The 24,482-nt window shown below is 50.5% G+C and overlaps 1 protein-coding gene across 1 annotated transcript in view; it reads left to right on the top strand.

The window, feature by feature from the left end:
• The window catches only part of CDHR3 (cadherin related family member 3), a 51,834-nt gene that overhangs the window by 10,427 nt on the left and 16,925 nt on the right, over positions 1–24,482 (top strand). The window contains 5 exon segments of the mRNA XM_035021378.1: positions 9,585–9,679; positions 10,464–10,568; positions 15,604–15,752; positions 17,762–17,951; positions 23,618–23,789. Of these exon segments, the coding sequence (XP_034877269.1) occupies positions 9,585–9,679; positions 10,464–10,568; positions 15,604–15,752; positions 17,762–17,951; positions 23,618–23,789 (711 nt within the window).

The raw sequence follows: 24,482 nt of genomic DNA, 5'->3' as shown, positions 1-24,482 counted from the left end.
ACAGCTGATCTCTCTTCTCTTCCTTCTAAATCCATTTCCTTCACGCAGTTATCAGTGGACCTCTTGTAACCACGAACCCTCAGGCGAAGGAGGCTCTCAGCTTGTCCCTGGGCCAGGACGCTGTGGCTCCTAGCTCTGTCCCCCCAAGTGGCTCCTGCATCCTGCAGTTGGGCAGCCCAGGCTTGAGAAAAAAACCAAAGCCCACACCAACCAGCCTACTAACCTTGGAGCAGGCATCCTTACGGAGAAGCATTTACTTGAAATCCGACACTCAGGGAATTGGTAACACCGGGAGGCTGTTTCTGCTGCTGGGGCTTGATTTGCAGCTTCGACCCGGCTACTTTTTCTAACAGGAGGAAGTGAGCCTTGGAAATAACCTCCAGGACCCATATAATACGGTCCGCAGGGTCTGAAACAAAGCTGTTTTCAAATTAGCAGACACATCTTGAGTTAGGGAATAGTCTGTTCTTATCAGAAGATGACCCTTCTGTCCCCAAAATCATTTATTCAAGGTTCTGTTTGCATGAATAAGTGGAATAGGCAAACACTTAATGGGTCTCTACTATGTGCTAAGAACAATACGAGGTGCTTTAAATGCGTTCTTATGATAACATCCTTGTTATATCAGTTATAAATATGTTTGTCTAAAAATAACAGAAAACCACAGTGGCAGGTGTGGGATTTTTTTTTTTTTCTCCCCTAACAAGAAGTGCAGAGGTGGGCAGGCGGTCCAGGGCTGGTTTTGTCCTCTCTTTGTTCCCCTCATGATTACAATGTGGCTGCTATTCACCTCCAGGCTTTACCTTTAAGTTCCAGGCAGGAAGAAGGGAAGAAAAAAAGTAGGAAGGGGTACAGGGTGAAGGGATCAGGCCAGCCCAGTCTGTATCTCAAAGATCCTCCTGGAGGCCCTACCCAGAGGATTTCTGTTTACTTCTCACTGGCCAGAAGGGTTGGTCGCTGTTGTTTGATGGTAACCAGGGGAGAAGAGATTCCGGATGGGTCAGCAACCCAAAATATAGTATCTCATTTATACATTGAGTTCTCTTCAGCACTTACCAAGAATTCACTATGTGCCAGGCTTTCTATTAAATACTTTGGGCACAAAGATGAGTAAGAGCCATCTTTGTACCTCAAGAAGTTTACAGTCTGGGTGGGAGACGTTCATGCATAGACCAAATTATTATAATTCAATAAGATAATTACTATAAAGTTCATACAAGATGCAGTGGAGGCCAAGTGGAAGGAATCTCAAGTGTCAAGAAAAATGTTTCTTTTTAAATCTCCATCTTTAAATTATGCAGAAGGAATAAGGTCACGGCGGCCCCTTTAAAAAGCAGGTTGTTACCCTTTCTGGAAGGGAAGCGGCCCCAGGCGGGGAGCAAAGATAGCAGCAGGCCTTGCTCCCTTAAAAGAAAATGTAGTGCAGAAATCCACCTGTGGTTTCTGCAGTGCTTTAGGAGTTATTTGGGGTGGGGCGTGTCCAATGCAGCAGAGAGTGTTAATGAAGTCTTTCACACCTGCAAGAGCAGGAACAACTGCAAGAAAGTTAACAGCCAGCCTGGAGGGCCAGGGAGCACAATCTAGAAAGAACCCTTCTCAGACTAAAAAAGGGTACTCAACAGTTTAGGAAGTGACACAGTGTGACCTTTGTGCTTAGACATTTTATTCTGGGCGATCGGGAGCAATGAAAGGACATACTTTGCTCTATATAAGGAGAAAGGAGGTGGGTTGATTTACTAGGACCAAACCCATGATTCTCACTGAAGCCCATGGTTGTAAATTGAAACCGAGGAACTTTAAAAAACAACAGACATCTGTGTCCCAACCCCCAGGAGTCTGATGTGATTGTCCTGGGGTGTGACCCAGGCCTCAGGCTTTTTGAGCCCCCAGCCGAATCTCCTGCACAGCGGGGACTTAGAACCACCACTTTAAGACATGGTTTCCCAAATTTCCCAGGTCTCTCTCTTGGACTTTCCGGTCCTGGGGTCTGGGAGGGGCCTGGGAGCCTGCATATTTGCCAAATACCCTCGGGTGAGGTCAGAATGGCTGGGAGGGCTTCTCAGAAGGTGTTCAGGCCCCTGCATGAGAATATAGGTAAGCTGCTTTTTTTTTTTTTTCCCCAATGTAGGCTGCTTTTAAAAAAACACAGATTCTGACAGTTAAAGCAGCCAACTCTTGATACCAGCTCAGGTCCTGATCTCAGGGTCCTGAGCTCAGGCCCCGCACTGGGCTCCCTGCTAGGCGTGGAGCCTACTTTAAAAATTAATATTAATGGAAAAAAAGATTCCTGGAACACAGACTTCCCAGGTGATTCTGACGCTCTGTACCCTTCGAGAACCACTGAACTGAAGAAACAAGCAGAGGCTTTACTGAAACACCGGGGCGGGGCCCGGAGCCATACCCCGGGCCTCATGAGTGCCTGTCCTCATCGGATCTGCCCAAGAGCTGGGACTGGCGCGGGGCGAATGGGGTCAGTGTGTGCCCCGGGAACCAGCCCATCGCAAGGACTGTGGCTCCTGCGGGCCCCACGCCCGCAGCGGCCCCACAGCGGAGGGGGCAACAGCCAGAGGAAGGGGGCGTGGCCCCCACCCTGCACGGGGGGCTCCCGCCAGCCGGGTGGGCAACGACCTGCCTGCGCGGGGGTCAGCCCGCAAGCTGGGGGCGACAAGACCAGCACCAGCTCCAGGCCAAGGACCAGGAGTAGGACAAGCTGAAGCAGTGTGGAACATGCATGAACTCACAGTGCCATGCCCTCAGAGCTCCGCGCTCTGGAAAGCCAGGGCTCCCTCTCGGAGGGGAGAAGACGATGGCAGAAACCCTCGCCAAGCGCCCCGTCAGCTGCTGTGTAACGGCTACACAGGGGCCATCTATGGGGCTACTGTGACATAAACCATGTCATTTCTGTGGCCGGCTGGCTTGTCAGCCATGGCACTGAGTACGGCATCGTTCGGAATTCATGGGGAGAACCCTGGGGTGAGATCGAGGCTGGATGAGAATAGTCACCTATAGCACCTATAAAGATGGGAATGGGGCCCATGACACCCTTGCTGTTGAGGATCCTCTCCGTTTGGGGACCCCATCCTTTAAGACGGGGCTTCAGAAAAGCAGTGTTTGAAGAAATGGCGTTGTGCACCATAATCAGAGGGGAGCCTACTGTTAGGGCTGCTAGGTTGGTGCTGCCGCGGTCTGAAGGATCTGGGGGGTGATAGTCAAAGTATCTGGCGGCTGGTCTGGTCAGGGCACTTTGCAGCTAGTTGGGTGCTGCTAGGGCGGTCCTGAGGGAAGAGTCTGAAATGGGATGGTGGAGACTCTTGGCTCCCCTGCCACCAGGACCACGGCCAACTCTCTACCTGGCGAAGGTGGGATCCGCAAGACAATTATGTGAACTCTGTTCTGACTTATCAGCAGTTCTTATATCACCTTGGAATCACTGGTGGGGGTGGAGGGGGAAGATGGCCATTTCAGATTGCCCAAAATTGATGAATAAAATACGTGACTTCCCACAAGAAAACAAAACAAAACAAAACCAGAACAAGAACAAAGCACCAAAGCATGTGCGTAAAGCCACCTTGGCTTGGTTTGTGCCTATCAGCTTTCCTGGTGGGTTCCAAGGAGTTGCCTTGCTGGTGGGAACCACTAAGGAGGGAGGATGAATTAAACAATAGCTCTAGGATGTCTCCAGAAACCCCAGCTCCCTTAAAGTGCTGAATCTTACAACCCCTATCCAGCTTAATAAATTGAAACTGTGTTGCAGATAACATAAAAGTGGGGCTAATGCAGAAACCACTGGTATTTGCTCCCTCTTTCCAAAGAAGTTTTAAAAGCCCGTAGTTGTACTTTGTTTGGACCAGCACTGCCCAACAGAGCTGGCACGCGAGTTAGGAATGATGCCTGTGTATGTCATTTTAGATGTTCCAGTAGCCACATTAAAAAGTAAAATGAAACAGGTGAAATTAAATTTCACTTCTTAAATTTTAAATACTCTTATCCAAACTACTATCCTTTCAACACCTTATCAACATAAAAACGATTCATGAGATATTTTACCTCCCTTTTCTTAGTAGTAAGTCTTCGGACTCATTGTGTCCTTTACACTAATTTACAGCTCACCCCCTTTCAGACCAGCCACACTGCAAATGCTCAGTCGTCACAGGTGGCCGTGGCTGGTGGCTTGGGTTGCAGGGTGCAGGCTTGGATCCAGCATCGGCTCCCCCTCCCTGGGCGCCTTCTGTGTTGTGATGGAGTCCAGGTGGAGGCATGCCTTAATACTGGGCTCGGATTGGTTTATCTGTGAATAATCGTATCTACTGGCATTCCTTCTCTGGGCCCCCTCCCCCAGCGCTTTCCCTACCTCTTGAAGGAGGTTCAGTGAGAGCCAACCCCCTTCCACCCAACTCCCACCCTCCACCTCCCCCTCTGCTCGGAAAAGGCCACCGTGACTGCAGCAAAGCCTCCTCGGAGACTCTCAGGACGTTAATCAGTTTCGCAGCTGGAGGCAAAGTGATCTAGCGCAGCGATTCCTTCATTAAGGAGCTTTCTCTTGGCCTTTCCATTAGGGAAGGACTTTTGCATAAAGTGAAATGTGCTTTGTCTTCACCAGGGCAGACAAAGGATGAAATTAAAAGAGCAATGACCTTGCTACTAGCTGGGCTACCAGGAGGGTGATGGGGGAAGTCAGCCTCTCCCTGCCTCCGTCTTGTGCATGGCTCTGAGACGTGGTGGCGAGCTGTTCTTTCCCTCTTCCTGGAAATAAAGTGGTCCTTTTTGCTGGTGCTGGCTGGATGGGACTTTTCAGGTGCCTTGAGCAGCCCCTTGTTTCCGGATGAGGGAAGGAGCTGAGGCCATTGCCTGGGCCCTGGAACTCCAGTGGGAATCGAGGTCTCCTGGCCCAAACCCTGCTCCTTCCCTTCTACCTTGTTCTGGCAAATTCTGTTCTTGGTGTCCCCTTGACTTCCTGAGTGACAGCGCCCTTCCTGCTCCCCACATGTCCCTACCCCCCCACACACACACGCACACACGCACACACACAGATGTACATCATTTGTTCAATGCCCCATGACATCTGTCTGCTAACTCAGGAGTCCTTGCAAAACGAGTTCTACTCCAGGTTCTTCTTGTTAAAATGCTCAAGAAAGGAAAAAGCAGTGGTTTTGGACAATTCCCGTACCACATATATCACCCCTGATGACTGTTCATATGTTGGGAGAGACACTTCCTCAAATAGATGGGGAGTGTTCTCCTTAAGATCGGTGAAGCCTGAATCAGAGAATAGGACCCAGGCTGATTATGGAAAAGGAATGAGAAAGTATGAGAGGGTCGAATCCTTGGTAGCTTTACCAGTAAAGGATTACATACCCATAGCATTTTTCATTTGTAAATGTGGCTCTTCTTAAAAACATTCAAATACTTGCATACCACCCACTTAGCTCACCCTCATAACAATACTGCACTAGCCAAGCCAAGTTAAAGGCTGCAGTAGGATTTTTTTATGTTTTTTTTTTTTTCTTTCTCCCAGACACCCTTCCCTCCTACTTCTGTCCCCCACCACCTATCTCTGAGCTGCGATAGGGGTGGGACAGGGGAAGAAAGAGGAATCAAGACTTTTATAAAATATTCACCTTACACTGAAAAAATGCAGCGGGAACGTGGCCTCGTATTTATAACCGGCCATAAGCAGGTTGGAAGATGATGGTGTGTGTGCGAGTCCTCTGTGGGGGGGTGTGGGGGGAGGTTGGGGGCATGATCTTGGGGGCTTGCTGAGCCATTGGCACTCCTGGCCTTGGGAGGAATAAAGGTCCTTCCTTCTCCCTGGAAACTTGGCCCCTGGAAGTTGACGGCTCTGTTCTTGGGAGACTGGAGGCTGAAATCTTGTCGCTTGATTCCACGGCAGGCCTGAAAGCCATGGATAGCTGCCAAGCAGCACAAGTCGGATCGCGATTTGCTTGTGGCTCGGGCTGCAGTGAGCGAGCCCCACTGAGGTGGCGTGCTCTCCCCCAGGGAGCCTGACATTTCAGGAAACTGGGCCAGCTTCCCCTCACCCTCCTTTCTCCTGACACTAGCGACACGATAAAGGGGGAATGGGGCAGGAAGCTCAGGCTCTGTTGTCTTCCACCCTGAAGCCTTTGTGTCCCTGAGCAAACTGTAGCTGGCAAAAGGGGCTGCAAATAGAGAGACCTGGGGTGGCAGTAAAGGAATATTCCCAGCGGGGACACTCCGGCGCTTGTCTGACAAGCATTTGTGAACTGAACTGATCTGATTACTCAGGACTTTTCTTAGCTGGTGGTGGCTCAGAGAGGGGCTGCAGCGGCTTCTCATTCTATTTAATTTCTGTTTTCCAAGAATGAATATCAAGGGAGCAGCTTTGATTAAACAAGCCTTTAAAAAGGGAAGAGAATGCCAGGTTTTACAGAAAGCTTTCCCGAGTTGCTGGCAAATGGCCACATGACACAATATTTTTAGTCTATGGATATTATCTCCTTTCTGAGTACAAAACTGCTATTCCCATTAACACAGGCTCGTAGGTTCAGGGATAAGGAAATTAGCCTGGTGTTAAAAGAAAAAAAAAATCAGGATTCCAGGAAATCAGCCTCTTAATAAAAATGAAAAAGAAATTCTCCATGTTCCTGAGTCTACAACCGTGCGCCCTTTCTGTCGGCTGCCGTTTCGTTTTTCTTGCTCGCTGAGAAGTAGGCGGAACTGGGGGAGACTTCATGATCCAACCTCGCTTTACCAAAGTAAAACAGATTGGGTTTGTTTTTTTTTTTTAATTCGGCAAGATTTTCATTGTTGTTGCCTTTTTGTTTTAAAATTCTTTAAGGTGGGAATGCTGGTCTCCAATGGGAAATAGGCAAGAAGAAAACCCTGATATTTAACATTTAATGAATATGTATTGATAGAGAAAAATATTTATTGAGCATCTATTGTGTGTTAGGCACTAGAGATGTAGTAATGAGTAAAATGAAGCCCTTTCCCTCGTGGATCTTACACTCTAACCCACAGTGGTAGTTCGCCTCGACTGAGGGCTTACCATGTGCCAGGCACTGTTCTGGAACTTTAAGTGATAACCCTTTGGACATGCGCTGTTATTATTACTCTTTGTTGCAAAAGCTCTCACAGCTGCAAAGGAGTAGAACCAGGATTCGGACTGAGCAGTCTGGGTCCAGGGCCACCGCACTTGACTCAGCCACCCCCATTCGTGACTCTTCTATTCTAGATGGGGCTAAGTCCCCCTCCTCCATTCCCATCATATCCTATGTAGTCTCCCTCTGAGCAGGTCTCCCACATTTTCCTTGTGTGTTCTGTCAGTTGCCCATCAGCTTTTGGAGAGCAGGGTCTATCTGTCATCTCTGTAGCCAGAGGCTTTCTCCTGTTTGAGACTAACCAATTGCCTGCAGTAAACACACTGGAAAGGCATCCCGATCCAGGGGCATATAGTAAATGCCCCCCATGGGTCTTTAAGCCCTGCCATTCCATCACATCCAGCTTGAGCCTCTGATCTATGGATATGTGAGGATTCTCTGTAGGGAAGGCTCAGCTCAAAGGCACAGAACGGCTCTGCACAGCTGTATATAGGCAGCTGCTGCCCAGGCTGTGAGCTGGGGAGACGGTGGGGGCCTTGGGACTTAAACATCGTAACTTTGAGTGCTGCCGTGCTGTTTATACAATTTGGAGGGGCTGGAAGAGAGGTGTTCCTTGCTGTTGCCCAAATATTCCCACTTAAAAGTGGGTAAGAACCACTTAAGTGACCAGCAAGAAAGACCTAGCAAAGTAAGCCCTACAGTAGAGAGCTGTGCATCATTAACCAACCAGGCGGTGAGGTAAGAGTTAAGAATATGGGAAAATGCTCAAGCACAAAGGCAAAGAACGAAGAGAATGTAATTTTGACTAGAGTATCATCTCAATTTTTTTTTTTTTTGGAGGGTATACGTGTGCATAGAAAAGAACAGGGGGCTCTTTGTGAAAATCATAAGATTTTATAGGTGACTAATCTTAAGTTTCTTTTTTATATTTTTCTGTCCTTCCTAATTTGTGTGTAAAAGTATGTTTTATTACAATTAGGAAAATGGTTAAAAACCTTATAATGGCCCCAAATGAGATCGTTAATCTATTTTCTGTGTATTCTCTCTTCTCCTGTGGGGAGCTTAGCTGCGATCACACAACATAGCAAATCGCTGGGTTGGAAGCCTTGGTTGGCATTTCCTTTGATTCTAGACTTCAGGGGCTGTGGCTCCAGTTGCAAAATCTCCACTGATTATCTGATCCAGAGATCTAAGGCCTTGAGGATAGATCATCTCTCATCCTAGTAGGAATAACAAAACCTTCAAACCTTAAAGCCCCTTGGAACAAATGGCTACAAACACGTAAGCCTTGCGCGTTGCTGTGGTGCTTCGCATTTTCCAGCGTGCCTTCTGATGTAATCCTCACAGTAACAGGGAGGAGCAGTTGGTGGTATTGTCCGTATATTACAGGCAAGGGAGGGGCTTGTCCCAGCTCCTGTGGTGAGGACCAGACTTGGACTCAGCTCTTCTGACCCAGCTCCTTCACCTGCTTCGTTGACATCATCATGGCGACAAGGAAGCAATCTTGATGCGCACCCATGGATAGCACGGGGTTGGTCCTCCCATGGGATGCCCTCAGGGGGCTGTGCAAATAAGCCTGTGTTCCCTTCAGAGCAAGTGGGGCCACGCAGGGGCTCATTAAGAGAGCCGGGCTGCACATCGGGCTTCCCGCTCTACAGAGCGGGAAGCCTGCTTCTCCCTCTCCCACTCCCCCTGCTTGTGTTCCTGCTCTCGCTATGTCTCTCTCTGTTAAATAAATAAATAAAATCTTTAGAAAAAAAAAAAAAAAAAAAAAAAAGAGAGCCGGGCTGGGCACTGGGAGCCATAAAGGATTAGATTCTCAACACCGCCAAGATACGGAAAAACTTCACCAGTGGCCATAAACCTGAGATCGGATTCTAAAACTAAGCCCTTGTAACTCCAAATCAGCTTCCAACTTGTACTTGAGGCCCTGCTAAGTTTCTTCTCTCTCGCACCCGTCCCTTTCCCTTTCCCTGCCATCATGTCAGTGAATGATGTTTGTGAACATTTTTGCACCCTCCTATATCATAAGTTCTTTTAAGGGTAGAGACCAGATCTTATTTATGCTAGTATCATCCTATCGCCTAATGCATGGTAGCCCTGTTTAAATAGTGTGGGTCAAAGCCAAGACCTAGACTCAACCCCCAGACATCATCCTAAGAAGCACAAGTGAGAACATGGTGACAAGGAGAAGGGGACTGGACTCAGAAGCGGAGTGCCTCGACAGGGGGCCTTCACCCTCGCTCTGTCACTGAAGCCTGCTGGATCCAGCGACCACCTCCTCAGGGTGTGGCTTCTCAGGTCAGAGGCTCAGGCCAGCAGATCCAGAACTTTCTTGCTTCAAGAACCATTAAGCCTGAGAACTGTGCATTGGGCTTCATCCCGATGCATCAAGGATGTTCCATGGGCCAAGAATATAAAACGGGAATGGAACAAACTAGTCTCCCAGGGAAAGATGAATAGGTACTCTCAGTTACATTCTTTTTTTTTTTCCTTGTTTTTTAGTATTTCCTGATCTCCCCCTCAGTGAACTTCAGAATGTCTGCTAATGGGACCCTCTTCTCTACAACAGAATTTGACTTTGAAGCAGGACGCAAAAGGTAGCCTTTGCCAATGACCTTGCTTGAAGTACCGTCTATCTGAGGGTCAAGGAGCAGGCGTGGTGCAGCCTATGGGCCGCGAGGGAGGCCCCGAGTGGTTTTCTGCCTTCCTGCTGAGTTCAGAGGGCAGTGAGCCCCTAGAAGGAAGAGGGACTAAGGCGATTATCTGGAAGCCCTCCTTCCCCGTCCCAAATCTTCATCTCCACATAATAAGAATGGAGGGGTGGGAGAAGTGTCCCCAGGAATCTGGAGAATTGCCTCAGGTGCCTTTCTGGCGTGGGAGAGGCAGCTGTCAGAGCTGCTTGCTAACATCAGAGCAGCAGGGGGGAGGCGAGCAGGTGGCTGAGGAAAGAGGTGAGGAGAGACCAAGGTTTGAGGATAAAAACACACAGGGTGATCTTGGCTGCTCAGCTCACCAGGCTAGTGCCTCAATCCCTGGGAGCCTTGGTCTCCTCACATGGGCGTAATACACGTCCGCAGGGATACTGTGAGGAAGGGCAGAGACAGGGTGTGCAACGTGGCGGACGTGAGCAGCCCCGGGGGGAGATGGTGGCCAGGAATAACAACTATAGGGAGAGAGAGAAGGGGAGGGGTGGGTTTGCAGAGACGAGGAAGGAAGGGTCAACACGGCAGCTCTGACTCGATGTGTGCGTCTGTAGGAGGGTGGCCAGAAAGGGGCAGACCCTTCCCTCCCTCCTCCCAGCCCATTTCCCCCCACTCCATTTTGAGGTAGTGGCAGCAAAGCCTGAGTCCCTCACTCGGGGGTGGGGGGTCTCCCCGACAGTTTCCATCTGGTTGCAGGAGTGAGGGACAGCCAAGGGCTCGAAGCCTCCACAACGCTCCAGGTGAACATTGTGAATGTCAACGACGAAATCCCTCGCTTTACCAGGTAGGCCTGGGGGCGAGCCGGGCTCCTTGGGCTGCAGCCGCCATCTCTCCTGGGTGGCCCGGCTTTCTCAGACGCATTTAATACAACACAGAGGGATGCCCTTTGCCCTGGCCCGGAGGAGAGCCAAGAGGCCTGAGATCTTCAGCGTCCTTTCTCTGAGCCTCCGCATGTTCCCCCGCCACCAGCTTCACTCCCCTTTTCCCTGCACCAGGGGATGGTGGGTACGGGGGGGAGTGGGGAGCAGGGCTAGACACGACGCCCCTGGTGCGGGGCTGGCCGCTGGGCCTGTATAAAAGGTAAATACGCTGTGGTAATAGAGGTACTGCTATAATAGAGTGTTCAGCATGAATAATAGCAAAACCCTAGGGCACACGCCATCAGTCAAGGCTCTCTAAAGCCCACTCTCAGATTGGCGCGCTCTCTGACGGAGGAGAGGTCTCTTTCGATGATGCCTAAGACGCCTGCCCGCTGCGGGGTGTTCTAGATTTCTTCCCGCCATGGTGGGTCCAGAAAAGAGATGTGGCTGTGTCTGGAACTCCTACATCCAGCGGAGGTGAGGTAGCCTGCGAGAATGGGCCTGGCACCGGCCCAGGCACAAAGAGCAGAGCCAAGCCTGTTATAGATCGGGATTTCGGAGGGGAAGATGAGATTCTGAGCTGGCAAACGACCCTGCAAGCAGCCTGGCTTCCTGGTTACCAGACTCCCCCTGCCCCAGCTGCTGAGGGGGGCTCAGGAGCCAGCCAGAGCCAACCGGCAAAATCACCTGCCTGGTAAGTGACAGTAACTGCTTTCGTGGCTGTGAATAAATCCAGCTCAGGAGACTCCACCAACAGAAAGCCTCTGGGGCGCCAGAACCACATAGAATGCTTGCAAAAGTATTCTGCGATCGGGAGGTGTGAAGGCCACTCTACTCACAGGTTAAGCTGGCGCCGTTTGGCAAAACCCAGCACCGCTGTGAAACTTCCGGATGTGCACGGTCTCCAGCCCAGTGGCTGGGTGTCCACGTGGAGGGAGGAACAGCAGGTGCACTCCCACACCACGCTTCCCCGCGAGCCCCGTGGCCAGGCGAAGCTCGGAAGGATGGCGCAATGCGCTTCTGCTGACCCGTTCCTCCAGGAGCCCGGCACAGGCAGTTTATAAATAGCTGGGACATCCCAGCCTGGATTCAGACTCAAGTATTCGCGGGCACAGCCATGCAGACTCACGAGTAACCCGCAGGGGCAGGCGACGGCTGCGTGTGAGCCATGCCGTCTGCCACATCACTCCCACATTCTAGTCTGTGAGGCGGAGAAGCAGGCTAACGGGGTTGCCAGGGGGGAAATAAGTTCTCCCAAGGGGGAGACCACCTGGTTTGGATGACGTCTTCCAAAAGAAAGCGGTTGGCCTCCACAAAAAGAGAACATGGCCTTGGCCGGTTGCTGGGGCCCCCAGAGATAGGTCTGGAACTCTGGTTCTCCTTTTTGGTTTGAGAGATGATCCCGTTAGGCTCCATGCCAGAGACATGGTCTGTGTGACCGTTTAACCATTTCGTAACAAGTCATTGGGCTTTATGTCAAACAGCGACCCATGGATGTTGGCAGGGATGGGTCTGCAAGAGCCTGTCCCTGGAAGGACTGGGGCAGAGGGACTGCCCTGACTTCACCCAGGTTAGGGTCGACCTCGTCCCTCAGCCACCAGAGTTTGCAAGAGTCTGCACGGTTTCAAAGTAGGTACTGACTTTGAGGGCTTTCATGGTTCCCTTGAGCCATGGTCCTTCTTTTCCTTCCAAATCAGTGTCAGGACGAACCATAAATTCTTTAATTCAGAATTAATGCAATTAAACCCTCAGACTGATTCAGCTATACTGAGTTTGAGGGTGAAGCAAAGCTGCAGAATGTGGAAACAACTCTTCTATCTTTACTAGGTGGTAAAGTCCTACAATTAATACAACCAAAGCGAGCGCTATTTCTGTTGTCGAGAGCTCACCATTTTATCCCTGGGTGGTGGCAAACATCTGAATGCCTTGTGGACTCCCGACGTGTACTTGAGGATTCTGCTATTATTACGGTCGAGCACCTTATTATAAAAGTACTTGACTTACATTTACTCTCTACGTAGCAAGCACAATGCTTGCTGCTTTGGCAGAGCACTTTACCTTAGGCTTGAGCAGTCTCTCTCCCACTGCCTGTTTCTTTTGTATTTACCCGCCATCCTTTTCAACCTGGTGCCTCGCAATGCATACACACTTTTATGCACCTACTGCATACTCATCCGTAATACTGAAGCCATCCTCTGAGATTCATGCCCTTCCCCATGAATGTGGCCACTGGCCCTTGACTCCCCCTCACCTGGGCCCTGGTAATCCGGTGTTATGGGGGGGGGCAGTAGGGAACAGGCAGAGGGGGGGACGGGAATGTAAGTGATATCAGAGCTTGACCCTGTCGGGTGGCTGCAGAGCCCCTGGCTGAATAGATCTTAACTGTGGCTGAGGGTCACACCTTTGTGTTAAATGGTATTTTATACACACTTGGGTCTTGGGTCCCCAGACCAAATAAACCAAAGATTTTTTGCCTTCTGCCAGGCTCAATATCAGGTGAGCCAAGGAGAGAATGGTATACCCGAGGAGCTATGCACTCACCAATAGCCTGACTGGTCCCCTTCACGGAGACCTGATTTCCTGGTGCGCCCGGCGGGGGGGCAGATGAGCCTGCAAAACGGGGTGCCTTAAGCAGTGCACTGTGGACATTCCCTGTGGTGGGCGCTGACCCCTGCACTATAGGGGTGTAGCTGCATCCCTGGGCTCTATCCCCTAGAGACCAGTAGCAGCCCCTGCCTCCACTTGTGACAAACAACATAATCACCCCCAGCTGAGAAGCACTGTCTTGGCAGAAGGGGATTCTCCACCCAAGGTGTTCTCTGTCCTATGGCAGCCTGGGTATCTGTGGTTGTCACCTCTGGTGATTCCTTATAGGAGCTCTTCTCAAACTTTAAAGCGCACACAAATCCCTTGGTCATCTTGGGGAAACGTGGATCTCAATTCAGCAGTCTGGAGCTGGCCTGAATTCTGCATTCAGATCCAGAACCTCCAGGGGGCCCGTGAAACATGCGGGGACCACACTCGGAGTAGCTTGGCTAAGGGCTGAAGATACAGCAATCTCTTTGTTCGAAGTTAACGGAACCCATTCAAAGTAACCAAAGAAAAAAATAGAATATGTTAGAAACAGAGGCTCTCACATAATGGACGCAAGGGCTGAGTCTGGCTCTGGGAGCTGGGGCTACGTCCCTCTCTCCTCCGGCTCTGGGTTTGGTTCCTGCCATCCCTGCCTCCTTGGCTCACCCTGCTTTGTCTATTCCTGCCCCTCGGTGGGCTGCAGCCCAGATTCACCGAGAAAGGGGTCAGGCAAGTAAGTGGATCAATGGGCAGCCTCAGTGAGGCCCTGGGTGGGGAGAGGCACAGAGCACTGGGGTGGCCTCTCAGCCTGAACAAGATTACTGTCCCCCCAATAGAGTGCACTGACAGGAAGTCACCTCAGGAATGGGGGGCAGACCCACGCCCCAGGCAGGAGCCCCGATGAGCGAGGGCCTGCTTGTAGCCTGTCTCTGCCTGTCTCTGTCTGATGTTAGCTGGATGTCCCCTCTCCCTCTCCTTTCTCTTCCCTCTGGTCCCATCTACCCTGTGAGGAGGATGAGACAGACCTGCAGAAAAATTCTGAGCTCACAAAACGAATGTGATCATTTAGACCTGAGATATAATGTTCCCCTCTTTTTTTTTTTTTTTTTTAGATTTTATTTATTTATTTGACAGAGAGAGATAGCGAGAGCAGGAACACAAGCAGGGGGAGTGGGAGAGGGAGAAGCAGGCTTCCCGCTGAGCAGGGAGCCCAATGTGGGGCTCAATCCCAGGACCCTGGGATCATGACCTGAGCCGAAGGCAGACGCTTAACGACTGAGCCACCCAGGTGCCCCATAATGTTCCCCTCTTAAGGAAGGGAAAATCCAAGCTTAGGAAACTGGTAAATCAGAGGGTGATGATTTGCCCCACTGAAATGATTTTCCCTCAGCAGAAGGATTTCCTGCAGGGGTATTCTAAACAATAAGCCTCCCTTGGTGCATGCAAAATTACTCATTTTACCCAAGTTGTGTGGTTAAAACTTCGAATCTCTCTGCCTTGTTATCAGCCTGTTCCCAAAGCAGTGGAGGCCTGAGGAGGATGGGTAAGTTGGCGATTTGGGGTTCTCTTGTAAGAGGGCATCCTTGGAGGGCAGTGACCTTGACTTCTCTGTTCAGAGAGCTGACCTTGTGATAAATGCAACTCAGGAAGGTGTACAAGTTCTCTGCGTAAATTCTGCTTCCGCAGGCAAAACAGAACAAAACAAAAAAGACAATGAAGAAATAAAAAGTATTTATAGTTTATTACCATAGCGTCTGGTGGCAGCCAGGCGATGGGAGCCAGGAAACTGTGTCCAGATGGATTTTTTTTTAAAGATTTTATTTATTTATTTGAGAGATAGAGTGAGCGAGAGAGAGAGAGAGAGAGCACAAGCAAGAGCAGAGGGAGAGGGAGAAGCAGGCTTCCCGATGAGCAAGGAGCCCGATGCGGGGCTCGATCCCAGGACCGCAGTACCATGACCTGAGCCGAAGGCCGTTGCCCAACTGACTGAGCCACCCAGGCGCCCCTGTCCAGATGGATTTTTAAAATCACTCAGGGAGCTTTTGCACAAGAACTGGAGAGGGAGAGATGGCTGGATAGGCCGAGTATCCTGATGATCAGAGATGTGAACGCCAGGGCCGATCCGAATTGGTGTCAGGCGTGTGCGGAGTCAGAGCCGAGGCGACTGTACATGGTGGCATCATCAGGGACGTGATCTTTGGAAACCCAAAAGCCGCTCCCCCCCACCCCCCCGCTCCTTTCAGCTGCTCACTGCTTTCTTGGAGCATGTGGATGCAACTTCAGAAGCTCAGTGCTATATTTAGCACTAACCAAAATACCCACCTCGCCGACTCCACCCTCCCATGCCCCTGAAAATGAGCTGTGTCTGCTGTTTTTCTGCTCCAGCCCAGCGCGAGTGTACACGATTCCCGAGGAGCTGGCTTCAGGCACCATTGTGGCCAACATCACAGCGGAGGACCCCGATGACAAAGGTTTTACCGGCTTCCTCCTCTACAGCATCACGACCCCTAACCGCTATTTCATGATCAACCAGTGTAAGTCACACACACACACACACACACACACTTCCGTGCATCTTTTAATTCAGCCATTTGGATTCTTTCACAAATATTTTTATCTGTCTTCTGTTCTGGGGCATGCCTTTCTGTCTGGAGTATCATAACTTACCAAGGTAATAGATGCATTAAAAGCAGCTGACTTAGGGCTCGGGGAAACTGGACAGGGTCCCAAGGGGACGAGCTATATCACTCCTTCACCTTTGAAGCAGGTGGCTCTCTAACAACGAATGAGTTCACTATCCTGAGGGTACCTGGAAGTCTTCTTGAAAAGAGGATCCAGACCAGCACTGTCCAAAAATAAACAGGGCGGGAGCCACGTATGTAATTTTAAGTCTAGTAGCCACATTTTTTTTTTTAAAGATTTTATTTATTTATTTGACAGAGAGACACAGTGAGAGAGGGAACACAAGCAGAGGGAGTGGGAGAGGGAGAAGCAGGCTTCCTGCTGAGCAGGGAGCCCGATGCGGGGCTCGATCCCAGGACCCCGGGACCATGACCTGAGCCGAAAGCAGACACTTAACGACTGAGCCACCCAGGTGCCCTGCCACATTTTTAAAAAGTAACAAGAAACAGGTGAAATTAACTTCAGTAAGGCATCTTAGTTATCCCAACATGTCCAAAATATTGTCATGAACATGTAACCAATATCTTAAAGTTATTAATGACGTATTTAATGTTATCATTTATTGTACCAAGTCTTGGAAGTTTGCTGTGTATTTTTTATTTACCACACATCTCAATTTGGATCAGCCACATTCCAAGTGCTGAATAGCCACATGTGGCTAGTGGTTACCATACTGGACTACCTTGATCTAGAGCAATCTGCTGGGCTGCTGGGAGTTACCTTCCCATCTAAGTATGTCGGTGCAAGAAGGAGAGTTTTCCCCTCCTAGAACACCCATCTTTTATTGGGGTCTTAGCACATACCAGGTGCTATACTAAGCGATCCGCATGTATTCCATTTTAAATACCCAGCACAACAACCCAGCGAACTATCGTAATCCACACTTTATAGATGAGGGAACTAAGGCTTAGAGAGAGACTTGGACAGGGTAAATGACTTGTCCAAGGCCTCACAGCTTGTGGGTGTGAAGCAGATTGAAACCAAAGACTGCGACCCCAGAGACCACTCCTAGGCGATACCACCTCGTAAGTTCTCCCCTATCACATCCTTCCGAAGGACTTCACTGTACATGATGACTTTGTGGAGGCCAGCATCGGACAATCCCAGAAAAACAATGTGTTATTTGCCCCATCGGCTTTATGGCAAAGGATGCCTGGTCCCAGGAGAGGCAGGCTAAGGCAATAATTGTGCTCTATCTTGAGCATTGCTAGCGTCCTATCATCGAGGACCTCACTCAGCCAATGATGTAAGGATGGACAACCATGGTTTAGAATTCTGTTCACTCTAGTATTGCAAATGTCAGTTTTAAGAAATGCAGTGGTTTTTTGGAACAACTTTATTAAGACGCTGGTCGCAAGTAACAGAAATGAAGGCAAGCCAAACCAGGCGTGAGAGAAAAAAAAAGATAAGGGATACCTAGCAACAGGATCCTGGGGATCCCACAAGAACCGGGGGGTGGGTCACAGGGTGGGAACCAGGGCTGCCCCATCCACCTTGGCAGCGAGGGTTCTGGCCTCTGATCAGTAGCTCCACTGTTAACCTGACTTGTGTCTCTCGGTGACACATTCTCCAGTAAGAGAACGCAGTGGGTCAAGCTGACTGGAGTCAGTTGTCTACCAGTCTGGTCAACTCTGGGCAAGGCCTGCTGCCAGGGGCCCAGCCCTGAAGTCTGAGGTGAAAAGTTCTGGAAAGGTCAGGCTGGGTATCCCAATCAATGTCTAATATAGGAACTTACCTGAGTTTTTAAAAAATGTGTTTATATAGAGGGTATTCTCGCTGCAAGCCAGTCCTCACACCAGAATGATCTTTCCAATTGCCTCCAAGTCTCCAAAGAGTCATGTTCTCACCTTTGCCTTTTCAGTGACCGGTACGATCCAAGTGGCCCACAGGCTAGACCGAGATGCAGGTGAATTAAGACAAAATCCCTCCATTTCTCTGGAAGTTCTGGTGAAGGACAGACCCTCAGGGGGTCAAGAGAATCGTGTGCAGATAACCTTCATCGTAGAGGACATTAATGACAACCCGGCCATGTGCACCAAGACCACCTTCAGGTATATTCACGTGCAGGGTGCCCCCCTCCTCAGTGCTCAGTGGGCCTCGACTTTTTGGCTTCTCTGGCAGGAACTGAAGAATCATGGGCATCCAGGACATGCTTCAATAACAGAAGCCCACGTGAGGTGTCCAATTTCGGAGACTGGTTTTCCTTTCTTGGTCCTTTTCTCCTTCCTCTCTTCATTTTCTTTCCTTTTCCTTGTTTCCCTTCTGCACTTTCGTACTCTGGCAAAAAATACATATATATATTTTTTATTTTGCTCTCTCCTATAGCATGTTCATCTTTGTTCGTGAAGCGTACCACAGAGACCCTCTGTGTACTGTGCCTTTTCTTTCTTTATTGCCACCCGTGGCAAGACGGTGCTGTTAGTTAGCATTATAATAGAGACTTGAGACTTAGGATTAGTAGCCAGGAGCTCCCCGAGAAACACGCCGCCAGTAATAGGAATAAACCACACCACGTATTTACTTAAAACAAAGCAAAACATCTAATTCACCTTACACAACTTAATTGCCGGGAAACCAAAGGCAACTGAAAGGGAAAAAAATGCAGAAACAAGTTATTTTGTACATTTTGACCTATTCTTCGTGTCACAACCTCTTCAGTGTTACCTAAAGTCCCTCGTGATTCTGTGTTAATACGCCTTGTGGCGAACAGCACTCTCTCTCTCCTAGCTATTTTGTCTAAATGCCACACGAGTCGTTCCCAGGGTTGGTTTCATCTCTGTGGCTTCCTACTTGCTAGTCTCCAGTTTCTCGGGACCGTGAAGGTGGCTCCTTGTGGGTGGGAGGGCACCTGCCCAGTGACGCTGGCTGACAGCGTGCTTGCATCTGGAACAAGGCTCAAGACCAGAGCTGGTCCCCCTTTCAGATATCCCCATGGAGAGAGTCTTCCTCTGAGGTCACCTTTGACAGGTTCTGCAAGGTCACTTTTTAAGCTCTAGGTGACTTTGGACACAGATCTAATCCATAGTGTGGTCATGCAAAGGACCCTAGGACAAAGGACAAAGGTTGTTGAGGGTTAGCAATAGAACTATAAATTCCTTTATTATGCTTATGAATGTCTTCCTGTTTTCTCAATTGGCACGAAGCTAAAAATCAGTGCGGCCTGGAGTCAGATAGCAAAACAGTTAAACCTGTTTGGATGGGCCCTATTTGCCCCTTCAGATCCAGCTTCCAGACTTCCCCACCCTGCTCTGTGCCCCGGGAGTATGGATATGACCTATATGGATATCAATTGGCTCCCTCGCCCTGCAGCTTCTGGTTGGCCAATGGGAAGCTCTAGAATGAAGGGGAGAGTCAAGTCCGGGTATTTACCCACTGGCTCCCTGCCTGTCAGCTGGAGAAGTCCCTCCACCTCCCGGAGTTCCCAGATTGCACATGGCAATCTCTGCTCTAGCTTCAGGAACTGCTCCCTCCACTAAACCCTTCCTAGAATCATCTTAATTTGTCATCTGCTTCCTGCTGAGGCCCTGATCAAGTCAGTAAGAGCCTTGACCATGTGATAGGTTTCTATCCCACCCCTAACCTCAGAGTCTGTTTGATGGGTGGGGCTGGTTGCCACGTGTTGTTCGGGCTGTGACTTCTACACTATTCCACTCATAAATGGAACCCACCTCTGTTAACTGAGCCTGGGCCCTGGGGATGGAGTCGAGATGCCATGCAGAGTCCCACTTCTATTTTCTTTGAAAATCTAAACCTAGCGTTCTTGGGTGGCTCTAGTGCATGGGGGATTTCCTGTCCTCATGCCCTGCCCTTCTAGGCCCTCCTGCTCTTCTTTGTTCCCCTACCCTGAGAGGTGGAGGGTGTGGGTTGAGGAGTAAGAACTCTGGGAATCAATGACTGGCGAGGACTGTGCTGTCTCCAAGCTTCCTTGTCCATTTCCTCCCTGCCCGGTGCACTTCGCCTGTGGTCCTGGCTCCCCTGATGTGTGGCATGAAGGCTTGCGGACCGCATTCCATGTTGGCTGGGAAAACCACAGTTTGATGATCCAAGACTGTCCAGGCAAGCGCATGCAGAGTCCCGCTCTTGCTCATCTCTCCAAATTAGCCTTGAAGGTCAATGCCAGGCAGTAACTAGACTAATTGTACTGATTACTGAAGTTAACTCTAAACAGTGTTCAAGTCCCATTTCTGGGCTTTTCCAACACGCAGGCATCCTGTGAAAGCCAGGATCTGAGGAGGGGCAACAAAAGGGCTCCTTCCTCTGCAGCCTCAGGAGGTGGAAATCTTTATTCCAGAAACCCAGCCTCATTTGCAAACTCCAGGGGCTGGGAAACCTGACCCGGTATCGCCTGCCACCGATCCTTACCACCTTCCCCATTCCCACCATGCCGAAGCACACAGGTGGGTCCAAACCAAACCGAACAGGACTGGTGGTGCCCCCAGCTCTGACAACATGCGTCCCTGAATATTTATTCCTTCTTCAGGGCTTTTGGCGTGGTCCCTGCTGGGGAGTTTGGGAGAGCAGGTGGAAGAGAGGGAGAGGGCGCCAGCACCCAGTGGGTTGGAGGCAGGTGGCTGCGTGCCCGGCCCCCTGCTGCCCCCGTGGGTCGCAGGGTCCTGCAGGCTCTCAGGCCAGCCTGGAGATGGAAGCAGCCCTCAGCACGGAGGCCCCTGCAGCTTTCCCAGGCTGGTGATGAATGAGCCCGGGGCCTGAGGGAGGCATCAAAGGCACCGTGACAGCCCCCACTCTGGTTGTAAATTGTCCCGCGCTTGGCTGAAAGCGCTTGGCAAGCTGTTTGTGAGCCAGAGGCGGAGAAGGTCAGTCGGCTCAGACTGCGGCTGGGCCAGTCACCTTTGCACGGGAGGGAACGTGGTCAGATGGCTGGGAGCAAGGGCAGCCGGCCTTTGAGGCAGGCCTTGATGAATGAGGGGGAGTGGTTTTCCAAGTCATGCGTTTGGGGGAAATATACCAAGTGTCAGGGAGGGAAGAATGAAAAGAGCACTCTAGGCAGCCCGGAGAGGCGGAGAGCATGCAACGTCTGGCTGCAGGACGTGGGATTCTTTGGATGATGCAACACTCTGGCTTCCGCAGAGTCAGAGTCAAGGTCTGGGTCCCCAAAATGTCTGTGGGCCTGGAGATTCATTGTTGGAACTTACAGTCAAATTTCCTAACATAGGCAATAGAGAAGCCTGCCTGCCTGCGCCAGCTTTCTGGGACAGGTCTCGAAACCACTCTGAACCACTCTTTCTTCACCTGTGAAATGGGGACAAGAATCTAGAGCCCTTGAAGATGAGGGAATCAGAGATAGTGCTTTTAAAGTACTTGTTCTGATACAACATGTCGTTGGTGTTTAATAAGTGATATCTATTCTAAGTACTTATAAATGAAACCATGACATTGTATAGTCAAGACAGGAATGGAAATGTTTGGACCCCAGTCCCGCTGAAACGGAGGCTGTCTCTGCCAAAGGGCACCTGTCAGAGAAAACGCTTTCCAGGAAGCAAGCCCAGTTATTCTCAGCAGCCCAAGACCCTCCGTGCTGTCAGGCATTGCTCTGCCTTCGCTGAGCCCAGAGCCCACGTTAGCTGCCAGGACACCAAGACAGGATTAAATGTGTGAGGCTTTTATTAGGGGACACTGCTGGGGGAGAAAATGGGGTGAGCTGGACAAGGCTGGGAGAGTCGTCAGACCTCAGCAAAGGGAAGAGGGAAGGAGGATGCACAGAAATGTTTTAGCCTGCTGTGTAGGCTCTGGGAGGTTTGGCTAGGGCATCGAGGAGTCCTAGCGCCAGAGTCCGCGGTCATCGGTCGGGAATGAGCCTCCCTTAGTATCTCTGCGACACGCGGTCGCAGGCACATGGCCTCACTGCATATGAAACAATGGATTTCAGAACACAGCAGCATAGGGTCTGTGTTCAGGTATGGTCCTTGGTTGAGCGTCTTCCAGACATGTTCTCATGGCAGCCACGATGTATTTTTCTAAGAGAGAAATGATTGAGGTAGACAGCAAAAACCAAACCAAACCACACACCAGCCACAGATTCCTCTCTGTCTGCACCCACACCCCTTTACAATGGGATTCTGCCATTCCTCCCATCAAGAGATGGGTTCCTCTTTCTACTCCTTGGATCTGGACCTGACTGTGTCGGTTGCTTTAGCCACTGGAACATTCACAAATGGGACGCAGCCGAGGCTCGAACGGTAGGTGTGCATTGGGACTTGCCCTCTTTTGCTACTTTTGGGAACCTGAGATGTCCATGCGAAGAGCCTGGACCCGTCTCATGGAGGGTTATCGACGACACGAAGCAGACACCTACTGCCCTCCTGCCACAAGACATGTGACCGAGGCCATCCTAGACCAGCCAGTCCCCGCCAGACGGCCAGACAACAGAGGTGGGCCAAGCCAGACACGAGCCCAAAGAAGTCATGGATAGTCCTGAGTATTGCAAGAAATAATAGGCTCCTTTTAAGCCACTACATTTTGGGCTGGTTTATTATGAAGCAAAAGCTAACTGACATGATTTATGTCTAGATTATAGATGGAAAACCTGAAACCTGGAGACACAGTAAAGTCCCTGAATGAACTGAAGCCTAAAGGTGTTAATCACGCTTCCTCGGGGCCTCCCACACCGAGCTCGGCTGGACCAGATGGCTCTGAGTGTGCGGGCAGCTTTCCTCATTTGTGCTACTGGAGTCAGCCGAGATCGGGACGCCTGAATTCAACCCTTGATAAAGCTCTCTTGGGTGAATGGCACTAACATGTTAGGGGGCCCTTTTATGATGTCAAAGTCCATTAGAACACAAGTGGCGGAAATCCCGAGTTTCAAAGCGTGGGAGGTGAGGAGGGCAGGCACCCAGCGATTTTCCCTAACCAGGTCATAAGCCCCGGGCAGGCAAGGCAGGATTCCGGATTTCTCTTATATTCTTCTTCACGGCTGTGTTAGCCTCCTAAGTCACCATTCCCTCATTCAACCGATGTTAGCGCGTGTGCCAAGAACAGAGCAAAGATTTCTGTCCTCGTGGAGCTTCCATTGCAGGGGGGGAGACCGGAGATAAACAGGATAAATAAGTAACTGTGTAGCAGATGGGAAAAGGGTAAGTGCTAAGAATTTAAAATAAAGGGGGGCAGCTGGAGAGGGAACAAGGGGCGGGAGTGGCTAACGTTGAGAGAAGGGCGCCAGGGTGGCCTCCCGAGAAGGCAACACTGATTGGAGACTCAAGAAAGTGAATGAGCAAGCCGGGTGGGCATTTGTGGGAAGAGCATTGCACAGCTGGAGACGGCCTGAGGTCAGACTTCCAGGAGTATGGGGGGGGGGCGCGGAGTTCTAGGAGCACCGGGAAGCGTGGTGGCGGGAGCCAACAGGGAGCGCTGCGGCAGGAGATGAGTACAGACTGGTAAGGCGAGGCAGGGCACGCACATCATGAAGAGCCCCCTCAATCGAAGTGAGGACTTTGAGTGAAATAGAAGCCATTTGGGATTTAGGAGCAGAAGAGTGGCGTGACCTGACAACGTTTTAACAGGATCCCTCTGGTTGCTGTGTTAAGAAGAGTGTGAAAGGAGGCAAGGGCAGAGCAGGGAACCCATTAGGCCGTGACTGCAGTCACCGCGGACTAGCTTTGAACTGAAATTAAAGCAGAGGTGTCTAGCCTAGGGCCTATGTCAGGAGGAGCACTCAATCACCGTTTGTCGGGGAAAATATTGAATCGTGTCTTTTCCACAGCATTATGGTGCCTGAAAGAGCGGCCAAGGGGACGTTGCTTCTGGACCTGAACAAGTTCTGCTTTGATGATGACAGCAAAGCACCAAACAACCAATTCAACTTCACCACGCCATCTGGAGTGGGGAGCAGCGGCAGATTTTCACAGGATCCAGCTGGCTCTGGGAAAATCGTGGTCAGTTAATGGTCATTGCATCACTGAAAGGGCATCGGGGAAGCTGGTGTAACATGCATAGAGCTTTTGCTGCCCCGTAGAGGGAAATTTCCAAGGTAACTCCCTCTCAAAGCGACTGTAACTGACAAACGTAACAGTGACTCTGTTTTCCCCATATACCCTTTATTTTACCCAAGTTCCGGGAATCATTTGTTATGCATAGTTGTGCCTGGGAGCTAAGGACTGGATTCTTTGCTGCAAAGCTTGCAGTTGGCGTGCCTGTTCCGTGTGCCCCTCAAGGTCAAGTTAGTGCCCTCCGGGCTCAAGCCCTTTGGTTTACCTGGGGGCTCATCTCTGGCCCAGAGAAGTGTTAAGTAAGAGAAAGGTAGTCCAGCTCCCCGGCTGTGGAACCACTAGAGACCCAGCGGAGAATGAGGGGTTGCCGGTGTGTAGCCGGGCCCCTCCACAGCAGCTCCACAGGGGCAAACAAGCAGAATTGGAAGACATGAAAGGCAGGTCCCAATGAGCTGTGGAGACCTTTACCTACAGGGTTCCCGATGGAGGGTGATGGGGAAGGAGGAGAGGGAAGTGAAAGGGCAGAGGGGTCAGGAGTGGGGGGTCTGGGAGGGAGGAGTCTCAGAGTGGGGGGCCTAGGAGTGGGGGGCCAGGGAGTGGGGGGCCTGGGAGTGGGGGGTATGGGATTGGGGAGTGGGG

Source organism: Mirounga leonina, unplaced genomic scaffold (genome assembly GCF_011800145.1).
Source record: "Mirounga leonina isolate KUSES-001 unplaced genomic scaffold, KU_Mleo_1.0 Mir_174, whole genome shotgun sequence".
NCBI classification, from domain to species: Eukaryota; Metazoa; Chordata; class Mammalia; order Carnivora; family Phocidae; genus Mirounga; species Mirounga leonina.
Note: the sequence above shows the minus strand (reverse complement) of the source record. Positions and strands in the feature narration are given on the sequence as shown.